The sequence below is a fragment of the Peromyscus maniculatus genome, chromosome 20, assembly GCF_049852395.1.
Source record: "Peromyscus maniculatus bairdii isolate BWxNUB_F1_BW_parent chromosome 20, HU_Pman_BW_mat_3.1, whole genome shotgun sequence".
NCBI classification, from domain to species: Eukaryota; Metazoa; Chordata; class Mammalia; order Rodentia; family Cricetidae; genus Peromyscus; species Peromyscus maniculatus.
The window spans coordinates 70,392,019-70,419,414 of NC_134871.1; the positions used below are offsets into that span (position 1 = coordinate 70,392,019).

Consider the following 27,396-nt stretch of genomic DNA (forward strand, 5'->3'; position numbering starts at 1 on the left):
TGGCTCCACCTGGTGGAGACAGCGGTCATCTGCAGCTCATTTGCCCGCACGCCCTCATCTCCAAGGCTCACGCTAGCGAAGGAGGGATCGACCTAAGAGCGCCCGGATATCAAATTAGCCCTTTCTTCATAAGCCGCTGGTCATGGGAAGGACCACCCTGTAGCAACATCTGAATTTTTATTTGTTGTTGTTTCTATTTATTTTATTTTATTATGTGTATGGGTGTGAAAAGATATACCAAGGAAGTGTAAATATCACGGGCTTTATGATACTAATTTAAACTGAATCAAATTTATAACACACTTAAAGGGAAATTTAAAAAATGCCTAAAAGAATTCCAAAACAGCCTTTAGAGCAACCCAGTCAGGGGCGGCACTGCCTGTTGATAGGAAAACAAAGTGGAAATACCGACCCAGAGTCTGGGAGTCTGGACATAAAACCTGAGTCTGTAACCTGTCTCTCCTTAGATCAGTTTTTCGAATATTTATGTATGTGTCTGTGTGAATATATGACACTCATATGCATCCGATAGAGTCCAGAAGATGTGGGATCCGAACATGATAAGGGCCTCTGGAGGAGCAATAAGCGCTCTTAGCCGCTGAGCCTTCTCTCCAGCACCCATGTTATTGGATCAATGTTATTGGAGAATCAGGGATGCTAAAATAAGCTAAGCTTGCGCAGGGCTGCTGTGCGGGATGGAAGAAGCTGCATTTACAGGATGCCATGCTGACTGTAACAGTCACCGGAGACAAAAGCGAGGGGTTCCTGTGCAGATGTGAGTAGGGGTCTTCTCAGTGTTTGATTAATAAGGATTCTTTTGGGGCGCTGGGTGGTCGTGGGGGTTCGAGACAGGGTTTCTCTGTGAGCCCGGGCTGTCCTGGAACTCACTCTGTAGACCAGGCTGGCCTTGAACTCACAGAGATCCACCTGCCTCTGCCTCCTGGGGTTAAAGGCGTGCGCCACCACCGCCGGCAGCGGTTTCTCAGGACACTTGCAGGGTCTTCTCCAAGGTCCCTCTCCTCAGCAGCTTTCTGCCTCCTTCCACCACCACGGAGGACATAAACTACACACAGCGCTGGGTCGGCCCCTTCCTCGCTGGCTCCGTGAGCGCACTGGCCTGACAGTGCCTCAGCAGACAGTCTGGAATGAGGAAACGGGAAGCTGCATCGCCGTCCGTGAGAAAGCACTCAGAACGTCTGCAGGGGAAGGAGGACAGGTCACACCGGAGGCGGTGCCGAGGCCGGGGTGCGGGGTGCTGGCTGCGTGCGCAACCCTTCCTCCGACGTACGAGCGCGCACAGCTCGCCGTCCACGGGGACGCGGGACAGGCTCAGGCTGGAGGCTTGGCCCTCGTCCTCCGGGAAACTCGGAACGTAGGGGCCTGTGTCCCCGCGGGCAGGGCAGGGCCAGCTCGGCGCTCGGGAGTGGAGGTGCCCCAGGGCCAGGACAGCGCCCCGAGAAGGCACGGCCATAGAATCGGCTTCCCGGAGGGCGTGGCTACGCGGGGAGGGCGTGGCTATGCAGGAGAGGGCTGGGCCACGCGTGGGGAGGGCGTGGCCACGCAGGGGAGGGCGGGGCCACGCAAGGGGAGGGCGTGGCCGCGCGCGCCCTCCCCCGGCAGCCACTGGCGGCCTGGCCAGGGGGCGGGGTTTCCGGCGGCGGCGCGCTCGGGCGCCGACTGACGCAGCGCGGACGGGCGCGTCACGTGACACGGAAGTGACTCCGAACAGGAAGAGGACGGGGGGAAAAAAATAACCGTCCGCGACGCCGAGTGGAAGCGGGACCCGCGGCCACCATGAACAGCAAAGGCAAGGCCGGGGAGCGGCGGGGGGCGGCGCGGGGAGGCGGGCTGGCCCCGGGGCGGGCGGGTCCGCGGCGGGGGCGGCGGGCTGGGCCGCGCTTCTCTCCGGTGGGCCCGGAGCGAGGCCGCACCCGACGTGGCCGCTGCCTCCTCCCCGCCCAGCCCACAGCCGCCGCTCGGGCCGCGGCCCCCGTACACTCCGTGGGGGAGTTTGCAGCCGCGGGCTCGTGTGTGTGAGTGAGTGTGAGAGTGTGAGTGAGTGTGTGTGTGTGTGTGTGTGTGTGAGCTGGGGGGGCTCTCCCGTGACGGGCACCCGCCGGGGCGAATGGGGAGCCAGAGCCGGGGCTTGGGTGGGCCAATGGCGGGCCGGCGGGGGCGGGGCGCCGCGCTTCGGAACAACAAGGCTCGGCCGCCGAGCTTAACCAGTGAGGTCCCGGCCCCGCCGCCCGGCCCCGGCCCCGGCCCCGGCCCGGGAGGTCCCCTGCCCGCCTCCCTGGGCCGTTTCGCCCCCCCCCCCCCCGGCGGGACCCGGATGTCTGACCGCCCCTGTGCTCCAGCCAGTGGCTGTCAGGACACGGTCGCTCCTACACCCCGCCCGCCGCCCTTGGCGCGGGTAACTTCCATTCACTCACGCTTTCTGGGAAGTCGACCTTGACTAAGGAACCTGTGAGGTAAAACACTCGGGGCGATGGCTGGGGCCCACGGAGTCTGCACGGGTGACACCCCCCCCCACTGGTGACACCCCCGGCCTGTAGGAGACGGCCCAGAGGAGGAGTCCCCCTGAGGTTCCAGCAGCCCAGAGCCTCGGGACCGGGTCCCCAGACCCGTCCCTCCTCGCTGGGGAGGAAACATGGCCAAGTTAGGCTTGATTCCGCCATCGGTGTGCTAGCGGGAGCAGCGCCTTTTCCGCCCAGTCGGAACCCAGGGAGGGCCAGACAGCCCTTATTTCCTTGGCTCCGAGGAATCCGGCCCTGTAGGGCCGTCTGTTTGTAGACCCCTGCCCCGATTGGGGGCCCTGTTTACAGGTTTGTTCTTATTTAAGTGCGTGCCTGTGTGGGGGTACGTGTGTGTGAGTGCAGGCGCTCACAGAGGCGGGGGCCAGAGTTGAGAGGAGGCTGTGAGTGTCGGAAGTGGGTGCTGGGAACAGAACTTGGGTCCTCGGGAAGAGCAGCACTGAGCCGTCTCTCCTGCCTGCCACCCCCCTTCCAGTTTGACAGACAGCACCCCTTCCCGCTCTTGTATTCCAGGTCAATATCCAACACAGCCTACCTACCCTGTGCAGCCTCCTGGGAATCCAGTGTACCCTCAGACCTTACATCTTCCCCAGGCTCCGCCCTATACTGATGCTCCGCCCGCGTACTCAGAGGTACTGCCGCTTGCTCGGGTTTTAACTAGTTGACAACACTCTTGGACCCCCTTGTCAGCCTTTAAACCTGACTCCACAAACAGGAGGATGTCTGAAACATAAGTTGGTAATTAATATTGGAGTTGGGTGTGTTATCTGCTTATGTTACTTGACACACGCTGAAGTTAAGCTGAGTTTGGGTCCCTTGAGCCCGGTGTGGCAGCAGATGACCCACGAGACTACTGTATGCCCATGACTGTAACATACAGTGTGTAACCTACACAAACAACTGCAAATGGGCCCTGCATGGTGGCACAGGCGGGTAGTCCCAGCACTTGGGAGGCTGAGGCAGGAAGACCCTGACTTCAGGGCTGGGGGTGTAGCTGGTTTGGTGGGGTGCTTGCTTAGCATGCACTAGGCCCTGGATTTGATCCCCAGCACTGTGTGGACTGGGTTTGGTGGCATGGGCTTGCCATTCTACCAGTCAGGAGTTCAAGGTCACCCTCTACTACATAGTTGAAGGTACAGGAGATGGTTTCAACAGGATTCGGTAAAATAACATTCTGTCTTCTCTGCTTCCTGTAGCTCTATCGTCCAAGCTTTGTCCATCCAGGGGCTGCCACAGTCCCCACCATGTCCGCTGCCTTTCCTGGCGCCTCTCTATATCTGCCAATGGCCCAGTCTGTGGCTGTCGGGCCCTTAGGCTCCACAATCCCCATGGCTTACTATCCGGTTGGTCCCATCTATCCACCTGGCTCAGCCGTGCTGGTGGATGGAGGGTACGATGCAGGTGCCAGATTTGGAGCTGGCGCTACCGCTGGCAACATTCCTGTGAGTATGGCCTAACTGGGAGCTCAGCCCTTGTGTACTTGGACTTTTTGAAATCTTCATTCTCCCGCCGTCCCTGGAGAGTAGTGGTCAGGGTTGGCACAGCAGCTGCCATCTCCTAGGCAGCTAGTGGGTGAGGGCAGAACTGTGGCCGATCAGGGCATCAGACACATCCTTTGGTTTCGAGATCAGTCGCTCATTTGTTTTCTTGCCTTATTAAGATACTGCTAGCTAGCCAGGTGGTGGCGGCGGCACGCACCTTTAATCCTACCAGGTGGATCTCTGAGTTCAAGGCCAGCCTGGTCTACAGAGCGAGTTCCAGGACAGCCAGCACAGAGAAACCCCGTCTTCAAAAACCAAACAAACAAACCCTGCTAGCTCCTTTTTCATTGCTGTGGGCACATTGAAGGCACAGGACTCCTTACTGAGTCCATACATACTTAATATCTGCCACAAGGGTGAAAATAAATTTACTAGGAACCCAGGTGATTCAAAAGGCAGAATCAAAGCCCTAGTAAGTGGATACTAGTTACCAGGTCCTCCTGCTCACGCTCCAGTGTATGTGGCTTGTAGTTAGCTGGTTCTAGCAAAGGCCGTCTTCTCAGGACCACATCCTAGGTGGGGTGGGGTGGTGTCACCAGTGGCTCTTCAGTATTACAGTGTGTTGAGGTGTAACCCAGTGGTAGAGCACATGCTCAGATGACAGCCTGCTCTCCCTCTCCCGGATGGCCCTCAAGAGAGCCTGTGGGCTGCTTTTGGCCATTTTGGAAATGTGGGATGGAGTGGTTCTCCCCTGAGAAGGACGGGTCTGGCTCACAGGCTGCCTCTTAGGTCAGGAACCCTCTGGTAAGTGACAGGCTCCTTTCCTGTCTGTGTCTGGAGTCAGAGATGGTGACTTGCTCCAGAACTCAAGCTGTCGCAGAATTAGCTCCTTAAAATGCCAGTTGCTCAGTGTGGTGGCACATGCCTGTCATCCCACAGTGGGAGGCTAAGGCAGGGGTCAGCCTGGGCTACAGAGCAAGAAGCAGGCAAGTCAGGGTTGCACACGGAGACCCTGGGTCAGCCCACCCTACCCCCTGCAAAAAAAAAGGGGGCCAGTTGGCACACTGCCACCCTCTAGGCATCTGTTTCCCCTGTGCCCCTTCCCTGTGCCCACTGTACCCTGTGCTTGTCTTCTAGCCCCCGCCTCCTGGATGCCCTCCCAACGCTGCCCAGCTCGCAGTCATGCAGGGAGCCAACGTCCTTGTAACTCAGCGCAAGGGGAACTTCTTCATGGGTGGCTCAGATGGCGGCTACACCATCTGGTGAAGAACCGTGCCACTCCTGTGCCGGGAAAGACATCACATACCTTCAGCACTTCTCACAATGTAACTGCTTTAGTCATATTAACCTGAAGTTGCAGTTTAGACACATGTTTTTGGGGTGTCTTTCTGGTGTCCAAACTTTGAGGCACTTTTCAAATTTAATAAAGAACCGTGTAAGGGTAGCAGTCCCTCCCTAAAGCATTTTGAGGTAGGGAGGCATCCATTCTTCAAATGAATGTGAGTGAAGCAGCCTGAGGCTCTTCGTTAATTCCTCTGGAGTAATACTGTACCATACTGGTCTTCGCTTTTAGTAATAAAACATCAAATTAGGTTTGGAGGGAACTTTGATCTTCCTAAGAATTAAAGTTGCCAAATTATTCTGATTGGTCTTTAATCTCCTTTAAGTCTTTGATTTATAGTAGTTGTTAAATGAACCGCACTAGCTGTCTGCCTTTTCCTTCCCAGTACCTGCCCACCGGCCCGCCCTGTCCTTGGTCTTCCGTCCCTCCCATCAGTCTCCATCGAATCAGTGGTGCAGGACAGAAAGCCACTCACTCACCCCTTCTCGCCCCACACCTGTCCCACTTGCCATTTTTAACTTGTCTTTCATAAGGATCCTCTGAAGCCCCCTGTGCCCTGAGCACAGACCCCATTTCTTTAGGTTTTGTATAGCTCCAGGAGAAGGTGAGGTACCTTTAAGACCCGCCTCATAGACCGACTCTGCATCACCACAAACCCAGACTTGCTGTTTTACCAGAACCTGAACTTAAACAGTGCTCAGTGCAAACTGTCCCAGAAAAGTTTCTTTAAAAGTGACGGACAGAGGAGATGCATATCACAAGCTTGGCTTTAAAGCCAAATTAAGGGCGTTTCAGATCAAAACCTGGTTTTCATTTTCTGAGTGTCTAATGCAGCCACGCAGGTTCCCAGAAGTTTCCTGTGAGGGGTTAGTTAGTTGGGTCACGTGAATGCCTCGCTATGAAATGACTTGAGTCCAGTGAGATCTCATTAGGATTAATATTTCAGGGATCCTTAATATTTTGATTTGTTTTCCGAGATTGGATTTTATTTTATTTTATCTGATATTTCAGTTCATCTAAATCTTGTGTTCTGTACATGTGATGTTTGACTGTACCATCGACTGTCATGGAGTTCAGCGTTGTCTGTCTCTCTACACTGTGGTGCACTTAACTTGTGGATTTTTTATACTAAAAATGTAGAATAAAGACTATTTTGAAGATTTGAATAAAGTGACGAAGTTGCATTACACCGCACTCCAGGCATTCTTTACTTAGCATGTGTTCACATGTCTTCATATGTCAGGTCTTCATATCCCACCCAGGAACCGGCCTAGATGCTGCTGGTGCTCTATTTTAGTGGTGTCTGTGAAGTGAATGGAGATGTGCAAGGCTGGGTTTCAGGTGCAACTGTTCTCATGAGCTCCATTAGAGGGACTCTGGGATTCCACACATAGACTTAGAAATCAAAGAGCCATGCTGGTCATGTTGGCACTTGACTTTAATCCCAGTACTGAGGAGGCAGAGCCAGGTGGCCCCTGTGAGCTCGAAAGCCACCCTAGTCTACACAGTTCTCTCTTGCTCTCAAGTTTTCATCAAGGAGAGTATCTTAGTGTAGCAATCTGTACACTTCAGGGTAATTTCCCGATAGTAGCTCCAGAGTTGTGTGTGGAGAAATAGGAAGACAAGCTAGCCAGTCTAGAGACTGAGGAAAGAGGTCTGCTATAGTTTTTGTCAGCCTGGGATAACTAGCAAGACCATGTCTCCAACTCACAAAGCAGAAGCCAACCAACCTCTACACTGCAGTTTCTGCAATTTACACTAGAGTTTTAATACCTCAGAATGAAGGCAGCTTAATTTCAGAGGATTCAAGGAGCTCGGGTTGAAGAGCCTGGCCAGACAGTGGCGGCGTACGCCTTTAATCCCAGAACTCTGGAGGCAGAAGCAGGCGGATCTCCATGAGTTCGAGGCCAATGTGGTCTACAGAACGAGTTCCAGAACAGGCAGGCAGGGCTACACAGAGAAACCCTGTCTTTCTAAAGGAAGTGCTTTACTGGTGGGAAATGTGGCCAGGTTTTCCTGGTTCCCTTTGTATACACACAGGGATCTGGGAAATTGTGGCCCTTGCCAGGATTAAGGTCAAACCCACTTAGTCCTCATGTGTTTCTGATGGGACAGTTGATGCTTCTCTGGGACAAACTCCTGAGATAGTTCTGGGAACTTCAGAACAGAGTTCTTACTGAGACAACACATAACAGACGTTAAATAAGCAAAGAAAATGCTGTAAAAAGTTTAAGCAAAAACAAGTCAAAATTTAGTTCTTGTAAATGAAAATCTGACTTTCATAATAAGTTTAATCTGGATAAAAAAACAGTTAAGTTTGAGGCTGTTGGGGGAAATGGCAGGGCTCAGACCAAAGGAGTAACATTCAGAAGCCCACCCCTCCTGCCCCGTCCCTTCCTGTGGTGTCTAGCCTCCAGGAAGCTACACTGAGGCTATCACTGGGCAACCAGGAGGGGACAAAGTGGACCAGCCTGTGACCTCCCTCTACATCTCCCAACGCAGGCATGACCTCGCGTTGCTGGCCAGTTGTGAGCACTGTCCTTATCAAGGTCCAGCTATGGGTGTCCTAAGCAGCTTTCTCCATGTCCCTGGACCCTGGAGTCAGTGATGCTGGTGTTGGGGGCTGTGTCCAGGGAGGTGACTGGATTTGCCATCTCACTTCATGCCACTCACTGGCTTTTTACAGAATCAGTGTGTTAGTGCTGGGGACCATTAGATGAAGTACTCCTCCTTCTCTCTGCCCTTGGCTGACTCACTCTCCATCTGGAGGACGGCGCTGGGCTCCCCGCCCTCTGCAGGCTCGTAGGTGACGTAGCTGCCCTTGTTCTTGTACAGGTAGAAGAAGATCAAGGTCACCACCGAGAGCAGGGTGAGGAACACCACGGTGATAACGACTGGGAAGGAAGAGGGAGACATGTTTCAGCACTTCACTGGGCCACCTGAATTAGGCCATCACTTCCAGCCGGGTCCCCTCAAAGCCAGCTTCCCCAGGACATGGCATTCAGAGTCTCTTGGTATTTAGCTACCGACACACAGTGTATGGATTTCTGACAAAACTCAACTCCCTCCCAAACCAGTTCCTGGTGATCAGGCTAGAAACCAGGGAAATAAATAGCTCACGCCAACAGGAAGGATGTTTTAAATACACAGCTTCCTATGAGAGTTTCTCTGGTTTGCCCCGCTCTTCCTCACCCACTCAACAAACCACATGTACCCTCCTTCCAACCCACGCACTCCAGCTGAGCGTCCACATGCACCAGAGCCTGCTCATGGCCACTCCCAGCCTGTCATTGGTCATGTCTCTGCAGCTTGCACAGCTCTGCATGTGTGAGACCTACATGCCAGAATAGGCCCCGTAATGGAGTTGGTCCCTGGTGTGGTTTTTGGGGAAACCGTAGCTGTCACACTGGGTTCCAGGGTCCTTGGGTTGGCACGCTGGCTTTGTTACCTGCAATGAGTGCTGTGCTGGCCTCTTCAGCTTGTGGGGACAGGGTTTCATGGGCCTGGAGGACTGGCGTGGTCATCAGTTCTGGGAAGTCAGAGGGCAAAGGAAATGGTGAGGCCCTGGTCTTGCCATTCTGTTACTTCACCTTCACTGTTCAAAAGCTCAGCTCGTCTCAGAGAGATGGCCCAGTGGTTAAGAGCACTGGCCGCTCTTCCAGGGGACCTGGGTTTTATCCCCAGCCCCCACACGGGGGCTCATCATCATCTGTAACTCCAGTTCGAGAGGAGCTGAACTTCCAGCCTCTGGGCAGCAAGCACACATGCAGTATACAAACAGACACACAGGTAAAACATTCATATACATACAGATAAAAGTTCACCAACCAGTCTCTACAGAAACTCCAAACAGAAAATCCTGGACATAGAGATGAAAACAGACCATTTCCAAAAGAGAACATTTTGATGAATTTCTCTCTGCCTAATACAATGGTTAAAAACAGGTTTGAGCAGGACGTAGTGGCGCTCACCTGTAATCCCCACACTCGGGAGGCAGAGGCAGTGGATCTCTGTGAGTTCGAGGCCAGCCTGGTCTACAGAGTGAGTTCCAGGACAGCCAGGGCTACATAGTAAGACCATGTCTTGAAAACCAATCAATGGGTTGCTGGCTGGGAGTGGTGTCGCCTGCCTTTAATCCCAGCACTCAGGAGGCAGAGGCAGGCGGATTTCAGAGTTCAAGGCTAGCCTGGGCTACAGAGTGAGACTCTGACTTAAATAGGAGAGGGGTTAGTTCCTGCCAGGTGTGGTGACACATCTGTAATCCCAGCACTCAGGGCTGAGAATGATTGTTCAAAGGCCTCCTGTGCTACAGAGTTCCAGGCTAGCCCATCCTGTACAGGGAGATCCTGTCTCAAACATAAAACAAAGAGAATAGGGGCTTTCTCCAATGTGATCGCTGTCCTTAACAAGCTGTACACCCTGGGGTAAAAAAATCACCTAACCTCTGCCGGCATCACTTGGGATGCTAACGGGAGACTACAGTACTTAGTTTATAGGGTTGTAACGTAGTGACCTAAGGATTTAGCAGTCTAAGGAATGCATCAAATACTATGTGTATATGCATATATTTATACTATGCATTATCAGTGTATCTATGTGTCCTACAGACTCTTTAATCTTGCGTGTGGGGTGTACTTGCCTGTATGTGCTGTGGGATGTTCTGTATGTCCTGTGGGAGCCCTTCTTGGGTTCTTTGTGGCGTTACCCAGCAGGTCCGCATAGAGGATGATTAGGACCATGGGCCTGAGTGCAGGTGTCTGAGATGGTCTGCACTTGGCTGTGCTGGGGGATGGTCTGTATGTCAAGTTGTTCTGATTGATCAATAAATAAAACCTGATCGGCTGTGGCTAGGCAGGAAGGATAGGCGGGACTAACAGAGAGGAGAAATAAAAGGACAGGAAGGCAGAAGGACTGGCTGCCAGCCACTGCCAGGACAAGCAGCATGTGAAGATGCTGGTAAGCCACGAGCCACGTAGCAAGATATAGATTTGTAGAAATGCGTTACTTTAAGATATAAGAATAGTTAACAAGAAGCCTGCCACGGCCATACAGTTTGTAAGCAATATAAGTCTCTGTGTTTACTTGGTTGGGTCTGAGCGGCTGTGGGACTGGCGGGTGACAGAGATTTGTCCTGACTGTGGGCAAGGCAGGAAAACTCTAGCAACATGTATGTGTGCACATCTGTGAATTTTGGCACATGCATAGCACGGTGCACTTGTGACGGCTGAGGGACAAGTTCTGGTATCCATTCTCCCTTTCCTCTTTGTTCGGCACAGTCTCTTGTTCCCTGCCGCCCAGGCCAGGCTAGCTGGCCTCCGGAGATTCTGTCTCCATTTCCCATCTCACGACAGGAGTGCTGAGACAACAGGTGAGCACCACAGCCAGGCACGGTGGCGCTCACCTTGAATCCCAGAATTTAGGAGGCGGAGGCAGGCGAACCTCTGTGGGTTCCAGGCCAGCCGACGCTAGTGAGGACCTGTCTAAAGCAAAAGAAACATGCACTGTGCACCTGGCTTTACCTGGGTTCTCAGGTTCTGGGGATCTGGACTCGGATGCTGATGCTTGTACAGCAAACACCTTGCCCACCAAACCACCTCCTCAGCCCTACACACCTGTTTTATAAACATTATTTTTAAGTAATAAAGTAATACTACCCTGCCCCAAACCTTTTCGTTGTGGAATATTACTTTAACTATGTAAAGGTGTGTTGCATTTGTTTAATTATGTAAAGATGTGCTGCTATTTCACCTTGCCTGCCTAAGGCACCTGACTGGTCTAATAAAAAGCTGAAAAGCCAGGCTGGAGAGATGGCTCAGCGGTTAAGAGCACTGACTGCTCTTCCAGAGGACCTGAGTTCAATTCCCAGCAACCACATGGTGGCTCAAAATCACCTGTAATGAGATCTGGTGCCCTCTTCTGGACTGCAAGGACACATGCAGACAGAATGATGTGTGTGTGTGTGTATGTGTGTGGGTGTGTGTATATCTTTAAAAAAAAAAAGCTGAACAGCCAAGCATTCATTCATAACTGACATTAAGTCTCAGTGCCTTTGTTTGGAAGCTGGTTGGCGGCCCAAAAGCAGGCCTGCTACACCTTGTATTTCTAGGACAGGCTCTGCACTTGGAACGGGGCTTTTCCCCAACACTGTGTCCTGTACCCCACCCTGAATCTGTCTGCATGGCCCTTAAGCTCCAAGGCCCAAGTCATTACTCAGAGTTAGGACATTACTAAATTGTGGTCTGAAAACTTATGAACAAGTCTTTTTTTTTTTTTTTTTTTTTTTTTGGGAGGGGGTTTTCGAGACAGGGTTTCTCTGTGTAGCTTTGCGCCTTTCCTGGGACTCACTTGGTAGCCCAGGCTGGCCTCGAACTCACAGAGATCCGCCTGGCTCTGCCTCCCGAGTGCTGGGATTAAAGGCGTGCGCCACCAACGTCCAGCGTTGAACAAGTCTTTTTAAGGTCACTAGGTAGCCCCGGCTGGCCTGGATTTGTTCCATAGTCCAGGCTGACCTTGAACTCAGAGATCTGGCTGCTTCTCTTTCCCAAGTGCTGGGATTCAAGGCTTTTGATACCACATCATCTTTTCCTAATCAGCATTTTGATGGAACTGTTGGAAGAAGTAACTTGGTAAAGGTCACTGCAGGATAGAGGAATCCAGGGGAGGACAGGCTGGTCAACTCTGGAACCGCCATTTTCTTCAACAAATAGTTTATTGAACCTGGCTAGGGCTTGAGCCTATAATCACAACCCTCAAGAGCCCAAGACATGGGGTTCCTAGTGAGGAGGGGAGGGGGAAGGGGGAAGGGGGAGAGAACGCAGAAGGACGGGCGGGCACAAGCAAACCAGCAGCACTGTCCCACCTGGCTTTGCCGGAAACCACGCTAGGCATGCTGGGAAGAGAGCAGAGCAGGACCAGCTCCACAGTGCTCACACTCTGCCTACCCCATGGGTCACGTCGTTGTTCTGAACTGCAGAAAGTCCAACAGAAGAGCACACCCCAGGAGCACAGGAGCACCAGCAGGGAGGGGCGACCTCCAAGGAAGCAATCGATACTTGACGGCACCAGGATTGAGATTGAAGTGACTATTCCCAGCAGAGCCCAGGTCCAAGGAACAGGCGGGAACAGGATTCCTGTTTAGGGCCTGATGTGGTACCACTGTGCACAGGGAAGTGATATCAGCTGCTGTGAGCTGGGCCAAAACAGGTCCCGAGTGCTGAGGGGTCTTTTTCACAGAGGCTAACAAGAGCCTCAGGAATTGCCCCTTCCAGTCCCAAGGCCAGGCCAACCCTTCACTTTTTTTTTGGGGGGGTGGGTCAGGTTGGGATGGGGGGGCAGGTAGAGTGAGACAGGGTGTTTCCTCAAAGCCCTGGCTGTCCTGGAACTCACGGAGATCCACCTAATTTATGAGAGGTCAAAGACAATTTGAGGGAGTTGGCTCTAATTCCACAGGGGTCCAGGAGACTGAACCCGGGTCACTGGGCCTGGCAGCAAATGCTGTCACCCGGATGGGAACGCCTGAAGAGCTAGCGTGAAGCTCAGCTGTAGTGTGTGCGCGTGTGCGTGCCTGTGTCTGTAACTCCAGCTCCAGGGGATCCAACACCTGATTCTAGTCTCTACAGACACCCATAAGTGCACACACATGAAAGTGTGCATGCACACACACACATGCACACCACACATTTAAAAAAATCATGTTAATAGTGTTCTTAAACTATGACAGCCAGCAAAATGGCTCAGCAGGAAAAGGCACTTGCTGTAAAGCCTGATGACCTGGGTTCAAACCCTGTGACCCTGTCAAGGCTTGGAGAGGAGTTCTCTATTCTCACCCTCCTGCCTCCACCTCTGGAGTACTGGGATCGAGGTGCCCATCCCATGCTTGTTTTTATGAAGTGCTGGGGGTCGGGGGAGGGGGGGCGGTAAAACTCAGGGTTTGTAAGGACTCTACCAACTAAGTAAGTACATGCCCTGCCGTAAAGTTTTTAAATGTACTTTTTGTTAAATTTTTATTTATTTATTTAGAGGCAGGGTCTCACTATGTAGTTGCTGTGGGCCTGGAACTCAAGAGTTCCTCCTAGCATGTTAGCATTAAAGGTGTGAGCCGCCGTGACTGACAGATTTCTTTTTTAAATGAAGATGGTCTCTATTAGAGATGAAACGGCAGAGCAAGGTATTGTATGCCTTTAAGAGAGGCAGGGGCAGGAGGATCCCTTTGAGTTCAAGGCTAGCCTGATCTACATAGCCAAGGCTCTAAATAAGGAGACTGGTCTCAAATAAACAAAACAAAAAGTGAAAGCTCTAAGATGAGGGGTCTCTCAGCCCAAGGGAGAGCTGGGAAGGACTGACCAGGACTCAAGGTTCAAATGCTAGTCAACGTTTGTACAGAGGTTGCTACTGTACTTTTTGGAGCCTATTATAAAGGTCCAGAAGTGTTAATGGTCTACCTATTCCCGTGTTTCCTGTAATCCTCTCATTTCCAGTGTGATTTCAAAATGTGAGTCATTAAAAAAAAATGCACACCAAGCTTTCTAGCAGAAATGCCCAGGTTAGAAGCTTCCAGAGACTTGCTGTTCTTCAGCATCAGGAAGCTCCATGCAGCTCAGGGTGGCAGGCATATTACAAGGACAGTCTCAAAAGTGTTATGTGTGGACTTGAAGGTATCAGGTTAGAGAGAGAAAGCAGGATCCCGAGGCGGGTCTGTCTGTCTGTCTGTCTGTCTCCAAACAGAGAATGGCTTTGTCAGCAGGGAGCAGCAGGAGTCACAGGACATGAGGAAGTGGACTGAGGAGAAGAGAAGCTGGGCTGGGTGTGGTGGCGCACGGGACAGTAATTCCAGCAACTGGGAGGAGGACTGTGAGCCGTTTGAGGCCAGTGTGGGCTACATAATGAGACCTTGTCTCCAAATCAGGAAGAAGAGAAAGGAAATGGCCCAGGAAGCACAAACACAAAGGCTGAATGACAGCCGAAGGCACTTACAGAGCTTGTAACCGATCTCTGTCCCTGATGCAGGGCTTCTGAGGCGCCTGCGCAGATGGAGGCTGCAAACCAGTGAGCTTGATGGGGTCAAGTTACCAAGGCCTGCCTGCTTTGGGGGTCTGGAACTGCAGGAAGCAGACACTGAGTCAGGATGGAGACCTCACCAGGAAGCTATCACAGACTTCTTAGGTTCAGAGTCCAGGTTGATAGAGAAATTAAAAAATTAAGCCAGGAGTGGTGAGGCACACTTATGATCCATGCTGAGGCAGGAGGATTGCCATGAGCTCAAGGCCAGCTGAGGCTCCACAGAGAGGTTTTGTCTCAATGCCTAAAAAACATGAATTCAATAGCCAGTAGTGGTGCACGCCTTTAATCCCAGAACTCAGGAGGCAACAGAGCTACATAGTGAGACCTTGTCTCAAAAACAATAAGTAAATAGAATAGAATAAAAAGTTAAATCATTAAGAATTGAGTGGTTGAGTGTGTACTTGGTGCTAGGTTCTGGTCACGGATCAATGAACAAACCGGGCAAATTCACCTGGCCTGTAAATCCACTGAGGGGCCAGTGACAGGCGGCTTGGAGCGTAAAGGTGCTCACTGCACGGTGACAGAAATCTGATGACCAGAGTTTGGTTTCTGGAACATGTATAAGAGGGCAGGAAAGGACTGATTCTACAAAGTTGTCCTCTGAGCTCCACAGGTGTGCATGGCACATGTACCCACACCCACTCATCATATACACACATACACCCACACCCACATCTACCCATCACACACACACATACAATAAAGGTTTTCAAAAAGGAAAATAAAATAAATCAGTTGAAGTCACAGTGCTCAGAAAACTAAGGCAAGAAGATTGAGAGTTCAAAACCAGCCTGAGCTATATAGCAAACTCCTGTTTCCAAATAATAGCCCCCCCCCAAAAAAAAAACACACAACAAAAAACCCACCTCCAAACTATTACCTTCACAGTCTCCTAAAATTTAAAAAGAGCTCCGATATGCAGTCTGGCTTCTGAGTATGCACTTACAGGAAACAAGTGAATGATGTCACCGGATGCTCACAGTAGCGATGCTTCCCAACCCCAGGGTGGAAACAATCTCAATGTCCATCAGCAAACAGATAAACAAAATGCAGCAAATGCAGACCTGGAGCAGGAGGTGCGCCGGGGGTGGGGGGTGTGGTGGGGTCCGGGTGGTGGGGGTGAGAACCTACCAGTGCTTAAGAGCACTTGCTACTTTTGCAGGGGACCAGGGTGTAGTTCCCAGCACCCACATGGTGGCCCACAACCACCTGGAACTCTAGTTCTAGCTTCTGAAGGCACACACACACATAAAATAAAAATTAAAAATAAAGGGAGGGAGGGAGGAAATTCCGTGTGTGGGACAACACAGACCCAGACAACATGCTGATAAGTAAGCAAGGCACAAGGACAAACGCTGGACAGGCCTGGTGACGCACAGACTTTAATCCCAGCACTCGGGAGGCAGAGGGATCTCAGAGACAGAGGCCAGTCTGGTCTACAGAGTCCACGACAGCCAGGGCTGCTCACTGGGGACCCTGCTTGTTTTAAAGACAAATATTGTACGATTGCATTTATATTATTGATTTGATGACCTGGAGGAATCAAATTCCAGAGGCAGAGAGACAGAACATTTAGCAGGTAGAGTTTCAGTTTGGCATGTTGAAATGTCAATGGTAAACGTCCTTAAATGGCACAGACTGTAAGTTTAGAATGAGCGGAGGACAGAGTGCTCGCCCAGTGTGTGCATGGCTGTGTGCGGTTCCCAGCAACACACAGATACACACACACACAACATTTTGTTACTACGATTTTATCACAGTTTAAAAACCCTCTCTTCGCCGGGCCGTGGTGGCGCATGCCTTTAATCCCAGCAGAGCCAGGCGGATCTCTGTGAGTTCGAGGCCAGCCTGGTCTACAGAGTGAGATCCAGGACAAGAACCAAAAACTACAGAGAAACCCTGTCTCAAAAAGTCCAAAACCAACCAACCAACCAACCAACCCCTCTCTTCATAAAACGTATGCTTTTGTAAGTGTATGCGTAGGTGCGGTGTCTGTCTGTGCACTGTGTGCATGCCCAGTACCCATGGAGGCCTGAAGGGGGCTTGGGATCCAAGACTAGAGTTACAGAAGGTTGTGAGCCTCCATGTGGGTTCTGGGAATTGAACCGAGGTCCTTTAGAACGGCAGCCAGTGCTCTTAACCACAGATCCATCTCTCTAATGCCCTTCCCTCACTTAAGGACAGGATGCATAGCCCAGGCTGGTTTCAAACTTGTGATTCTCCTGCCAGCACAGCCTGCACGGGTGGTGTTCTGAGAAGTGACACCCCCCCCTGCCCCCGCCGCCCGGCGCACACGTCCCCCCCCCCCCCCATGTACGGACTACAAAGGAAGAGCAGAGGGAGGCTCCAGGTTCTGCAAAGCACAGGTGAGCCCATGGGATTGGGGAAAGACGGAACACACCCTAAGGAAAGAAGTTAAAGGAATACCGTGGTGGTCGCTGGTTCAACATATGTGGAAAAACGAGCCCGAAGAGGGCAGGGTGTGATGTGGGCAGGAGCTGCAACTTTAAACAAGGTAGTTGGGGAATTTTCCCCGAGAGGCGGCCTGAATAAGACATGGAAGACGGTGAAGGGGCAACCATGCAAGCGGCTGAGACAGTAAGGTCAAGGTTAGGCTGTCTGTAGTGATGGAGGGCTGGAGTGTACACAGCACCTTAAAGGGGCCACGGGGAGGGATCAGCAGGGAGGGAGAGATGAAGCCTAGGACCGACAGCACCTGGGCCTGTGGGCTGCAATACGGGCCGCAGCTGTCCGAGGCCTGGAAGCTGTTACAGGGTCATTCCATGCCATGCTCGTTAAACGTTCATCTTCCACAGATCTTGTTAAAACCAGACTGTGGGGGCTGGAGACAGCTCAGCTGCTGAAGCACTGACTGTTCTTCCAGAGGACCCGGGTTTGAGTCCCAGCAACCACAAGGAACTTTCCGGAACTCCAGTTCCTGAAAGGTCTGACGCCCTCTTCTGGCCTGTGCTGGCACTGCGTGCATGTGGTACACACACGTGTGTACACACACACACACACACACACACGAAATGCAGCAGAACATTTATATACATGACACAAAGGTGAAAAACATCTCCATTTTTTAAAAATGTAGACTATGCTGCAATATATGGGGTGGAGGACCTTGGAATTCAAACACTGCACTTTTGAAATCCTAAGGGTATTGTATCCTGAAGAAGTTCAATCTGGTCTACTGGGGGGAGGGGGGGAAGGGAGGGAGGGAGGGAGGGAGGGAGGGGGGGAGGGAGAGAGAGAGGGAGAGAGGGAGGGAGGGAGGGAGAGAGGGAGGGAGGGAGGGAGAGAGAGAGAGAGTAAGTGTGTGTGTGTGTGTGTGTGTGTGTGTGTGTGTGTGTGTGTGTGTGTGTAGGGAAACCAAGTCCCCAGGCTCAGCTGACAGCCACTGTGGACGTTCTGGTCCACTGCAGCTCCATGCATGAGTGCAGGAGACACCAGAGCTGTGAGGAATTATAACCTGTTCGGGTTTGTTGTTTTGCAGGCCAGGTGAATGTTCTCTCTTCCGGGTGGCAGGTGCTCGGCCCAACTCATTCAAACCCCAAGCGGCTGCTGCCGTTTTAAGCAAATGAATTTCGGGTTGAGTTAGGCGGCAACATGTAATTCAAACAGATTGATTCTAAGGGATCCCTTTGACTGCGGCTCGGAGGACAGGCTGAAGGTGGAGGCAGACGCTGAGGCCCACGGAACACCCAAATGGGGGAGCCCGTTCCTATCACCAGAAATCCTTGACTGGGTCTGCCAGGAACTCGGTGAGAAAGTGGCCAGATCTGTTTGGAAGCCGAACAGGACAGGATTGGAGGTGGGGTGGAGGCACACGTCTGTGGCCTGAGTCACAGGAGGAGAGAGATGCTGTTACCTGGGATGGGGACGCTCTCAGGAGGAGCAGAGTGGGGACAGGACATGACTGCCTATCAGATATCCAAGATATCAAGAATAAATCTGGACTAGGTAAGAAATGGAAAAAAAAAAAAAAAGCGGGCTGGGGATGTGGCTCAGTGGTAGAGGACGAGCCTACACAGTGTATGCCCCTCGTTCTGATCCCCAGCACTGTGAGAAACACATATATAAAATTTAAAAAGTCAGGGCTGGAGAGATGGCTCAGTGGTGAAGAGGACCCAGGTTCAATTCCCAGCACAGCACCCACACGGCAGGCAGCTCACAACAGTGACTCCTGTTCCAGGGGATCCCACACCCTCACACAGACACACACGCAGACAGAATACCAGTGCACACAAAATAAAAATAAATTATAAAAAAATTAAAGTCATTAGCACACTGAAGACAGGAGGCTGGGGGAGGTCACACACACGGCAGGCGGGTAGGTCAGTGCACAGCAGCCAGATCGATCAAGCACCTGGACCTTCCCAAGACAAGTGCTGGGGGAAGGCAAAGCTGTGGTTTAGGGCAGGTTCAAGAAAAATGGGAGGAGGAACTGGAGGGAGAATATAAACTCTGTGTGTGCGTGTGTGTTGCCAAAGGTCAAGGTAGGTATATAACCCCATCTTATTTTTTGAGACAAAGTGTCTCACTGAACCTGGATCTTAGGATTCAGCAGGACTGACTGGCTAGCGAGCCCCAGCCCCAGAGATCCCATCTCCACCTCCCCAGCACCAGATGGCAGGCCTGCTTTGCTGGCCGCATCTGCCAGTGCCGGGGAGCTGCCAGTGCCGGGGATCTGCCAAACTTGGGTACTCATGCATGGTGACTGAGGCATCCCCACTCTCACCCCATGACTAAACTTTTTTTTTAAATAGCATTTTACTATGCAGCCTTGGCTGACCTCAAACTCAGAGAGATCTGCCTGTTTCTGCCTCCCAAGTGCTGGGTTTAAAGCACATACTCTTACACAGGTTTTCTGTAAAGGTGAATTAAGACCTGGAGCTGCTGCTGGAGCCTGAGGGAGTTGATTGTTTTGCTTTTAGAATGGGGAAATGCCAGCTGGTCTCTGTATGGACTCAGGAATGACTCAGACAGAGCAAACAATTCATAATGCACAGTCGGTGGGTTGTCTACAGCCATGTCCTTGAAGGGAGAGAGAGGGATTGGCTGCAGACAGCTAATCCACTGTCACAGAAAGCAGAGAGCCTGGACAGGAAACAGGAAACAGGGAGATGGTGGAGGTGGACACCTTCAGCAGGAAATAGGGAGATGGTGGAAGTTCCTTTCTGGGAACCTTTATTTGTTCAAGATCATCCTTATGAGTGAGGATGGGGAGGGCTTATGGAGATCCAAAGGTTTGACACAAGGTTTATCCACGATGGATTGACCTAAGGTGCCCTGTTGACCTTAGTTGCCTGTGAATCAATATTGCAAACGAGAGCAGGTCCACAGCCTCCCTGAGTGCTGGCGTTACATGCACGCTCCATCACAACTGGCTATTTGCGACTTTTAAGATGAAAACATCAACAACAACAATAAAGTAATCTAAATCCAGAACGCCTGGCACCCAGAGAGGCACGTGGGCTGTGGGTGTGGCGGTGCTCGTGTGGGTTCTGCACCTGTCAGGCCCTTAACTTGGATCCTTAGTTCCCGTCAAGCTTTTCCGAAGAAAGAAATACGCCACTCTCCATCTCCCCTTCATAGTAGGCAGGCGGCCAGGGCAGAGGGCCCCGAGCTCGAAGGCTCCACCCAGATCCGCTCACACACCTTTCTTTTTGTTGACCCAGATACTAGCTGATTTCTTTGTGCGTCTCGTCTCCAGGCTAGGCCAAGTCTCTTATCAAGGAGGTATCAGATCCGTCGCCACCTAAAGCTGCCAACCTGCTTATTTGCTCTAGACCTGCCCAGACAGGGGTGCTCCCACAATCCTCCTTTCCATGGGAACCCACTCTGGCATTCTGTCCCTCTCGCCTGCCTCTCATGTGCTCTGGTGGCCGGCTGGGTGGAGGAGGCCTGGGGAGCAGTAGACCATGCGGAAAGGACAGGACTTGGGAGCAGCTCGACTTGGCACAAAGCTCTGTGCCTTCTGATGAGCTGCACCATGGGAAATCTTCTCTCTTTTAAACTGGGAAGTGTTCTTAATCGCTGAAAACTCCTTAAGTTCCTCAAACTCAGTTTCTGCTTTGATAAAATAATAAAGCCTGCTTGGTGCGTCGAGAAGTAAGTTCGGCGAAGAGTGCTAAGTGTCTAGTGCATGGTGAGGACCACCCGGGGGGAAGCCACGGTGGTCACGGGGTGGCAAGGCTTCCCCTGGTGGGGTGGACAGAGCTCCCACAAGGGCTCCGTTCTGCCCTACTTGCGACGGGGCCGACAGGTGGTCCAGGACCTTGGTCCACAATCATCTCAGGGGCTTATGGACACGCCTTTTAATGATTTCATTTTAATGACTTAAATTTCCTTTAAAATCAAGATAATGGGGCCGGGCGGTAGTGGCACATGCCTGTAATCCCAGCACTCAGGAGGCAGAGGCAGGTGGATCTCTGTGAGTTCGAGGCCTGGTCTATAGAGTGAATTCCAGGACAGGTGCAAAGCTACACAGAGAAACCCTGTCTCGAAAAACAAAAAACAACAACAACAAAAAAAATCAAGATAATGAGCTTTTAAATACTATTAAGATTGCTATATCAGCCAATTAATTATTCATTACAATATCTTCATCCATAAGTACTCATTATAAACATTATTATATTTTTGAGGGATGGTGGTTATTGAGACAGAGTTTCTCTGTGTACCCTTGGCTGTCTTGGAATTCAATCTGTAGACCAGGCTGACCTTGAACTCACAGAGATCCTCCTGCCTCTGCCTCCCAAGCGCTGGGATTAAAGGCAAACATTATTATATTAATGCTACCATAGTCTTATCCTGGTAAGGTTGAAAAACACACATTTTAAACTTTTTTTAAAAACAGAGGAAAGAGTCCACGGGACAGAGGAAGAGCCTCATGGTGCAGTGCGGTCCAGCATTCCTGAAGGACTCCTTAGGGAATCCTGCCTGAGGAGGAGGGATGTGAAGGGGACACCACAGGAAGGTGGGGTGCCGGGAGCTGGACCCTGGCGTCCCTGCAGGGAATCCCGCTGATTGTTTCCACTCCTGTGCTTGGACACCTGACGCCGTGAGCAGGGAATTGGTGCATCCTAAACTTCCACCCCGCTCACTTCACTTGTTGAACCAAGAACACAAATACACAACTTAACAACAACTCAATTAAAAACTGGGCAAGGAGCCAGCTCAGCAGGAGAGGGCACCGGCTGCCAAGCCTGACAACCTGCCTCCCTGGAACCCACACCGTGGAAGGAGAGAACTGACTCCAGAAAGTTGTCCTCTGACCTCCACATGTGTGTTACAGCTTGTGTGAGCCGAGGAGAGGGGACATACATGAGCACATGCACACACATGTGCACAACGTGAATAAATAAATGCTTAAAAAATGAGTGTAGTCTTGAACAGACGCGTCTCCAAAGACACCCGGGTGATCGCCAAGCATGGACATCACTAGTCATCAGGGAAAGAGTCAAAACCACAATGAGATACAGCTTCACACACACGGAGGCAGCCAGCATCACACTCTCCCCAAATAACAAGTGTCAGAGAGGACAAGGGGAAATCGGAACCTTTGCGCACGGCTTGTGAGGATATAAACACAGCTATTATGAAAACTGTATGGTGGTTCTTTTTAAAAAAAAAAAAATATATATATATATATACATATATATATATATATATATATATATATATATATATATATATATATAATTGCCATATAACAACAACGCCACGTCTGGATGTATATCCAACAGGATGGAAAGCAGACAGCAACCAGATAATCACTTATGCGTGGCTAAACAAAATATACACATACATGATTGCATGTCACTTAAGACTTAAAACGGAGGAGAGTCTGACACATGCTACATCATGGAGGACCCTTGCAGGCATTGCACTGAGTGAAATAAATAGACACAAAAAGACTGAACCGATCTCACCTAGAGAATTTGGTGGACAGCTCCCGCCCCACTCAGTAGCCTTTGCCCACCCGTCTAGAAGTCTGTTCTGTCTGTCTGTCTGTCTGCTCATCTCTTCTCACCAGATATGTCTGAATCGTGTGCCTCAGATTTACTAATCCCAGGAGAAACTGCCTTAGATTTGCCTTCCCTGGGGTTCTCCTTCCTGTCTTCAGATCAAGAAAAGCAGAATCCCCCCGAAGTGAACGTTTGTTCTCATGAAAAATGAGACTATATAACAAGAAAACAAAGGGATATAGATCAAGGTGTGTTCCTCCCACGCCCTGGCTAGCACAAGGTGGAAACAATCTATATGTAAATATCAGCCGTGGGCCAGACCCAGCCTGATTAGGAAAGAAAGGTAAGAATCAACTCACCACCTAAGCTCCCTGCCCAGCACACCTGAATTGGGCTAGAAGTGAATTGTAAGGTAGGATCTCTTTTCCAGGGCTACAGGCCACCACCACCTGGCTCCCAGCATGTTAAACACTCCCCTACCCCACCCCTCTTTCTGACAAGGTCTTATATAGCTCAGGCTGGACTTGAACTCACTACGTAGCTGAGGATAACTTGAATTTCTGGTACTCCTGCCACAGGCGGAAGCCATCACAATGGGTTCCATCTTCCAAGACTGATTCCATACAGGGGACTGAACCATGCCTGGCAAGCACTCAACCAAGCTATATCCAAGCCCTCCCAGTCACCTTCAGAAGATCCTTCTCCACCTTTAGCTACGGGGGGGGGGGGGGGGGGATGTAAAAGGGGCTCCTTTGGGCTTAAAAGAACGTATTAAGTCCAGGCTACTGTCCGAGCCTGGAACCGACCAGGCCCAAACCTTAGAATAGAGCCGCACTAAAGGGCACACAACAGCTGAATCCTGCTTCCTCCGGGGGCCTTTTCCTGTGTGAGCCCGGGAAGGAGGGAGGACAGTCTTCCAGTCTACACTGGAGCCTCGCGGAATTCCGGGACTGGTTCAGGGGTGGGGTGGGGTGGGGATTGTTGAACAGTTCTCTTATCCCATTTATTCCATCGCTTACCTTCAGGAGAAGGCGTAGCCGGTAGGCTGGTCATCGCTGCCGAGGGGAGAGTATGTCGCAGGGTCAGATCTGTGGGAAGGGCAGAAAAGAACGCGGTGGATGGGGTCCTGGGGTTGCGTGGCCTGGAGATCCCAGGAGGGCCTTTGGCGCCAGGTTCTCCCGAGTCCCTTCCCCCCTGGATGTGTCCCCATTCTTCCTCTTGGTTCTCCCCGAGGGTCTAATCAATTTCCATAAGCAAATCCCTCCCCAAGAGCAGATCCCCACCCAGGTGTATCTGGGACGTGTCACGTTGGCGACCCTTTGCCCAGGCCTGGGAACCTTAGCGAGGGTCGGCAACGGAGCAGCCCAGCGGGTTCCGCGCCAACGCGACCCGGGTACCTCGGCCACCTGCATGACCTAAGGCTTCCAGGGCCGGGAGCCCCGCGGAGCCGGCCACTGGGTCCGCCCCGCTCCCCGGGGACCCCGCGCGCCCCGGGCCCGCGCCCTCGCGGCCGTCGAGGGTCCCCGCAGCCGTGCGCTCCCCGGCCCGGGTCCGGTTCCAGGCGCGGCGGCTCCGGGGCTCCCCAGGCTCCCCGGCCGCGCGCTCACCTTTCCAGTCCGACGGGCGGCGGGGCAGGGCCGGGCGCCGCGCGTCCTTTTGAACTCGCCGGGGTGGGAGCGGCCGAGATTCGCCCAGGCCGCGCCCGGGACCCCGCGCCGAGCGGCCGCCGAGCCCGGGCCGCGGTGGGTGGGACAGGAAGGAGCGCGGGGCCGCCCTCGGCAGGTTCCCCCGGGAGGAAAGGCCACTGTCCGGAGCCGCCCCTCCCGCGTGCCGGGCTCGGCGGGGGTCGGCACCGCCCGCGGGCTGGGGAGCGGGGGCGCCCCGCAGGAGTGCGATCGGTCCCCTGCGGTTACCTGCGGTGGCAGGTCCCCCCGCGCGGATCCGCCGGTGTCCCCGACTGCAGGGTGGCTTCCCGGGAGCGCCTCCCGGGGCCCAGGCGCGCGGGCGAGCCCAGCGGGGCGAGCAGCCAGGCCCCACCTGCGCCTTCCGCGTGCGACCTTCGTGGGAGGCCGCGGAGCGCGGAGAGGGCGAGAGGTGTGGCCCAGGTCTGGGCAAGGATTAAAAGCCCCAGCGCAGCCGCTTGCCAGCTGAGTGGCTGTGGGCAAATTCCTGAACACCTCGATCGTCCGGCTCTCTCATCCCTGAAATGGGGACTGAAAGTGGTCATTCCCGTCAAGCCATTTCACAACCCTGGTTCTAGCCCAGGGCAAGCGTCTTCATTTAAATATTCATCCGTGCTGCGCTTAGCGGCCGCTTGACTCACATCAGCGGCAGGAAATGCTCCAAAATTAACTAGAGGAACTGAGTGACTAAGAGGACGTAATTCTATATAACGCGGGCTCTGGAGCTGGCCCCGCTGTGTAAGCTAAAACAAGTTACTTCTGATTCTCTCCTGGGGCAAAGCTGTGTGAATACGCAGTGTTACCGTGGCCTGGAACGAGTTGATGGACACATAATTAGGTGCTCAATCAACAATGGCTAGTGTGATCTTGGCTACCCACTGAGGGTCGGACCTGACCAGTCACACCTGGCTCTTGTAAGTGTCTTTATTCTTTTAAAATATAACTTTAAAATGTTTGTTTGGGGGCAGAGGGTAACCGGAGAAAGTGGGCGCTCAGCTTCCAGCATCCACAGGGCGGCTCACAACCATCTGAAATTCCAGTGCCCGGGAATCTGACGCCCTCTTCTGGCCTCCACCGGCAATGCAGGCACGAACAAAATACTGTTTGCTGGGGCTGATGAGGCACTCGCCTTGCAAGCTTGACAGCTGAGTTCCATCTTGGAAACCACGTAAACGATGGAGGATGGAGGACAGAACCAGCTCCACAAAGTTGACCTCTAATCCCCACATGCATGTTTTGCCTGCGCGCACACACACATCGTGTACACACACACAAATGCTATTTTTCTTTTTTGTTACTTTGTTTTTCGAGACAGGGTGTCTCTGTGTAGCTCATAATAAATATTTTTCAAAGGTTTACTGATACATGATTTTCCCGTAGGCATTTAAATATATTAAAAAGCATTAGGCTGCAGGAAAAAAGCAGCCTTCAATATCCACATGTTGAACACCACCAGACTTAGCGTAGGGTGAGGAATTTGGTAAGTACTCGTGTGTTACGCTCTTGGATGTACCCTGTCCATCCAGCTGTGTCATGTCTGTTGGTACTCTGCGTCACAGGCTGGCCTCAGAGTCTGTCCTTCTGCCTCAGCTGTGGCAGTGCTGGGGTTACAGGTCGGCACATCACACCCAGCTCTAGTCCTCTTACCCAGACCGCCAGGGACGGGGGGCATCTGTCGTCAGTCCTCTGTGGAGAGGCGTGGGGACAGATAATGGCTGTAGCCTCATGTGGACCTCCAGTGTCCTCCAAGGATGAAATGTAAGCTTCAGAAACTGGAGCAACCAGCCTTTTGTCCCTAGACCTCCAGGGACCTCGGGGCAGACAGGAGACAAGCGATATTCATCTTCACCTCATTTGATTGGCTTTTGTGTGCGGCTGCTGGGGTGGTGGGCTTCTGTGCGCTCGCCTTTTTCCGGGACAATGTCTGGATAAATAGTTTGCTTCCCAGCTGAGGCTGTCCACCCTCACTAAGCACATGGGCCTTTTCCCCGGCCTCCTTGGAGACGCTAGTAGGGTCACATGCCAATAAAGTGCCACGTTCACAACTGAGTGCGTTTCCCACTCCAGCTGTGCCTCTGCTGTAGCAGCTCCAGACCTCTCCCTCCCAAGAGACTGGAAATCCTACAACTTGGCTGTGGCCCACTCCCCGAAAGAGTTCCCATTGTCTGGGGAGGAGCCAGCCAGCAAACAAGCAAAACCAAAACCAAAGCAAAAAGCAAAAGCCCTGTAACAGAAGACTTGAGCTGGATCTCACAGATGTTTTGTTCCTTTTTGTAAAGACAGGTCTCATGTTTCCCACAGTGGCCTCGCACCTTTCTACGGAGCATGTAGCAAAGGATGAGTTGAATCTCCAACCGTCTTACCTCCCGAGGACTGGGCTGACCTGTGTGCCATCATGTCTGGTTTATGTGGCGCTGGGGACCAAATCCAGGGCTCCGTGCATGCTGGACAAGCACTCTACCAACTGAGCTCCGTCTGCTGCCCCGGGGGTTTAGCCATGGTGACTATGGAGGAACACAGGAGGAGCCTGCCTCCTCAGCCTCTTCTCTACCCTCTGATGACCCCCGGTACACCTCCAGTGGTGATTCGGAATGCCGCAGGAGCCGTGTTTTCTAGGGAAGCTAGTAAAAGCGGGCAGTGGGATCATTTGAAAACTCTCTGCTGGGAAGCACACACACTGCCCCGACCCCTGGAGAATACAGTACAGATTAGAGAGAGCCTGTGAAAGACGTGGTTTTTAAACAAAAATAACAGGGCTTGATTTCAGAAAAATGATTCCTAAGGGCTTGGGTCCAGGAAACTGTGCCCAGATGGGGTTTTGACTCTCCCTGGACTCGCTTGCTCATCCTGGTGGCCACTCTGTACGTCCACAAGTTCATCACAGGGCAAGGAAGGACTACCCCCCACCCTGCAGGGGTGTCTGCAGGCCGATGGAGAAAGCCGGGCACATCTCTGCGCCCGGTCCTCTGGGGATCAAAGGGTTTGGGAGGCACTGATTAGGGAAGCATTTTCCTGATTGATGAAAAAATAACCCAGTTACCAGCCTCTCCCTTTGCTAGATTATACACTATACATGTAAGTAAAATGGAAACAATCACTCCCAAACAGAAGCACAGAGCCCCAGCTCCCGTGTGGACACACCTACTGGGAAATCCTGTGCATACCTAAAATTCTGTGTCTGTGTCAGGGGACTATGGGCACCCCTAAACTAGTGTTTATAGCTCAGGACATAATTGATGTATAATAAACAGTCCATAGTAGTCCTGTAGAGTTGGATAAGCCTCCACCCATGTACATACCCATTAAACCGCCCTAACAGTA

The 27,396-nt window shown here is 52.2% G+C and overlaps 2 protein-coding genes across 3 annotated transcripts; one reads left to right on the forward strand and one right to left on the reverse strand.

Annotated features, from left to right (window-relative positions):
- The first annotated feature begins 1,649 nt into the window (after positions 1-1,649).
- Dazap2 (DAZ associated protein 2) lies at positions 1,650-6,544 on the forward strand. Its single transcript, XM_076556854.1, has 4 exons — positions 1,650-1,807; positions 3,048-3,166; positions 3,731-3,976; positions 5,153-6,544. The coding sequence occupies exons 1-4, from the start codon at positions 1,795-1,797 to the stop codon at positions 5,279-5,281; spliced, it is 507 nt and encodes a 168-aa protein (XP_076412969.1). The 5' UTR covers positions 1,650-1,794; the 3' UTR covers positions 5,282-6,544.
- Positions 6,545-7,630: 1,086 nt separating this feature from the next.
- On the reverse strand, positions 7,631-24,441 carry Smagp (small cell adhesion glycoprotein). 2 transcript variants are annotated; one of them, XM_006981905.4, is made up of 4 exons: positions 24,307-24,441; positions 23,413-23,481; positions 8,806-8,886; positions 7,631-8,251 (listed from the first exon to the last, which is right to left on the reverse strand). In XM_006981905.4, exons 2-4 carry the CDS (start codon positions 23,444-23,446, stop codon positions 8,070-8,072), a joined length of 297 nt encoding a protein of 98 aa, XP_006981967.1. In that variant the 5' UTR covers positions 23,447-23,481; positions 24,307-24,441; the 3' UTR covers positions 7,631-8,069. The 2 variants fall into 2 exon arrangements, with proteins under 2 accessions (XP_006981967.1, XP_076412970.1); XM_076556855.1 differs by lacking the exon at positions 24,307-24,441 and adding an exon at positions 24,001-24,148.
- Positions 24,442-27,396: the final 2,955 nt, after the last annotated feature.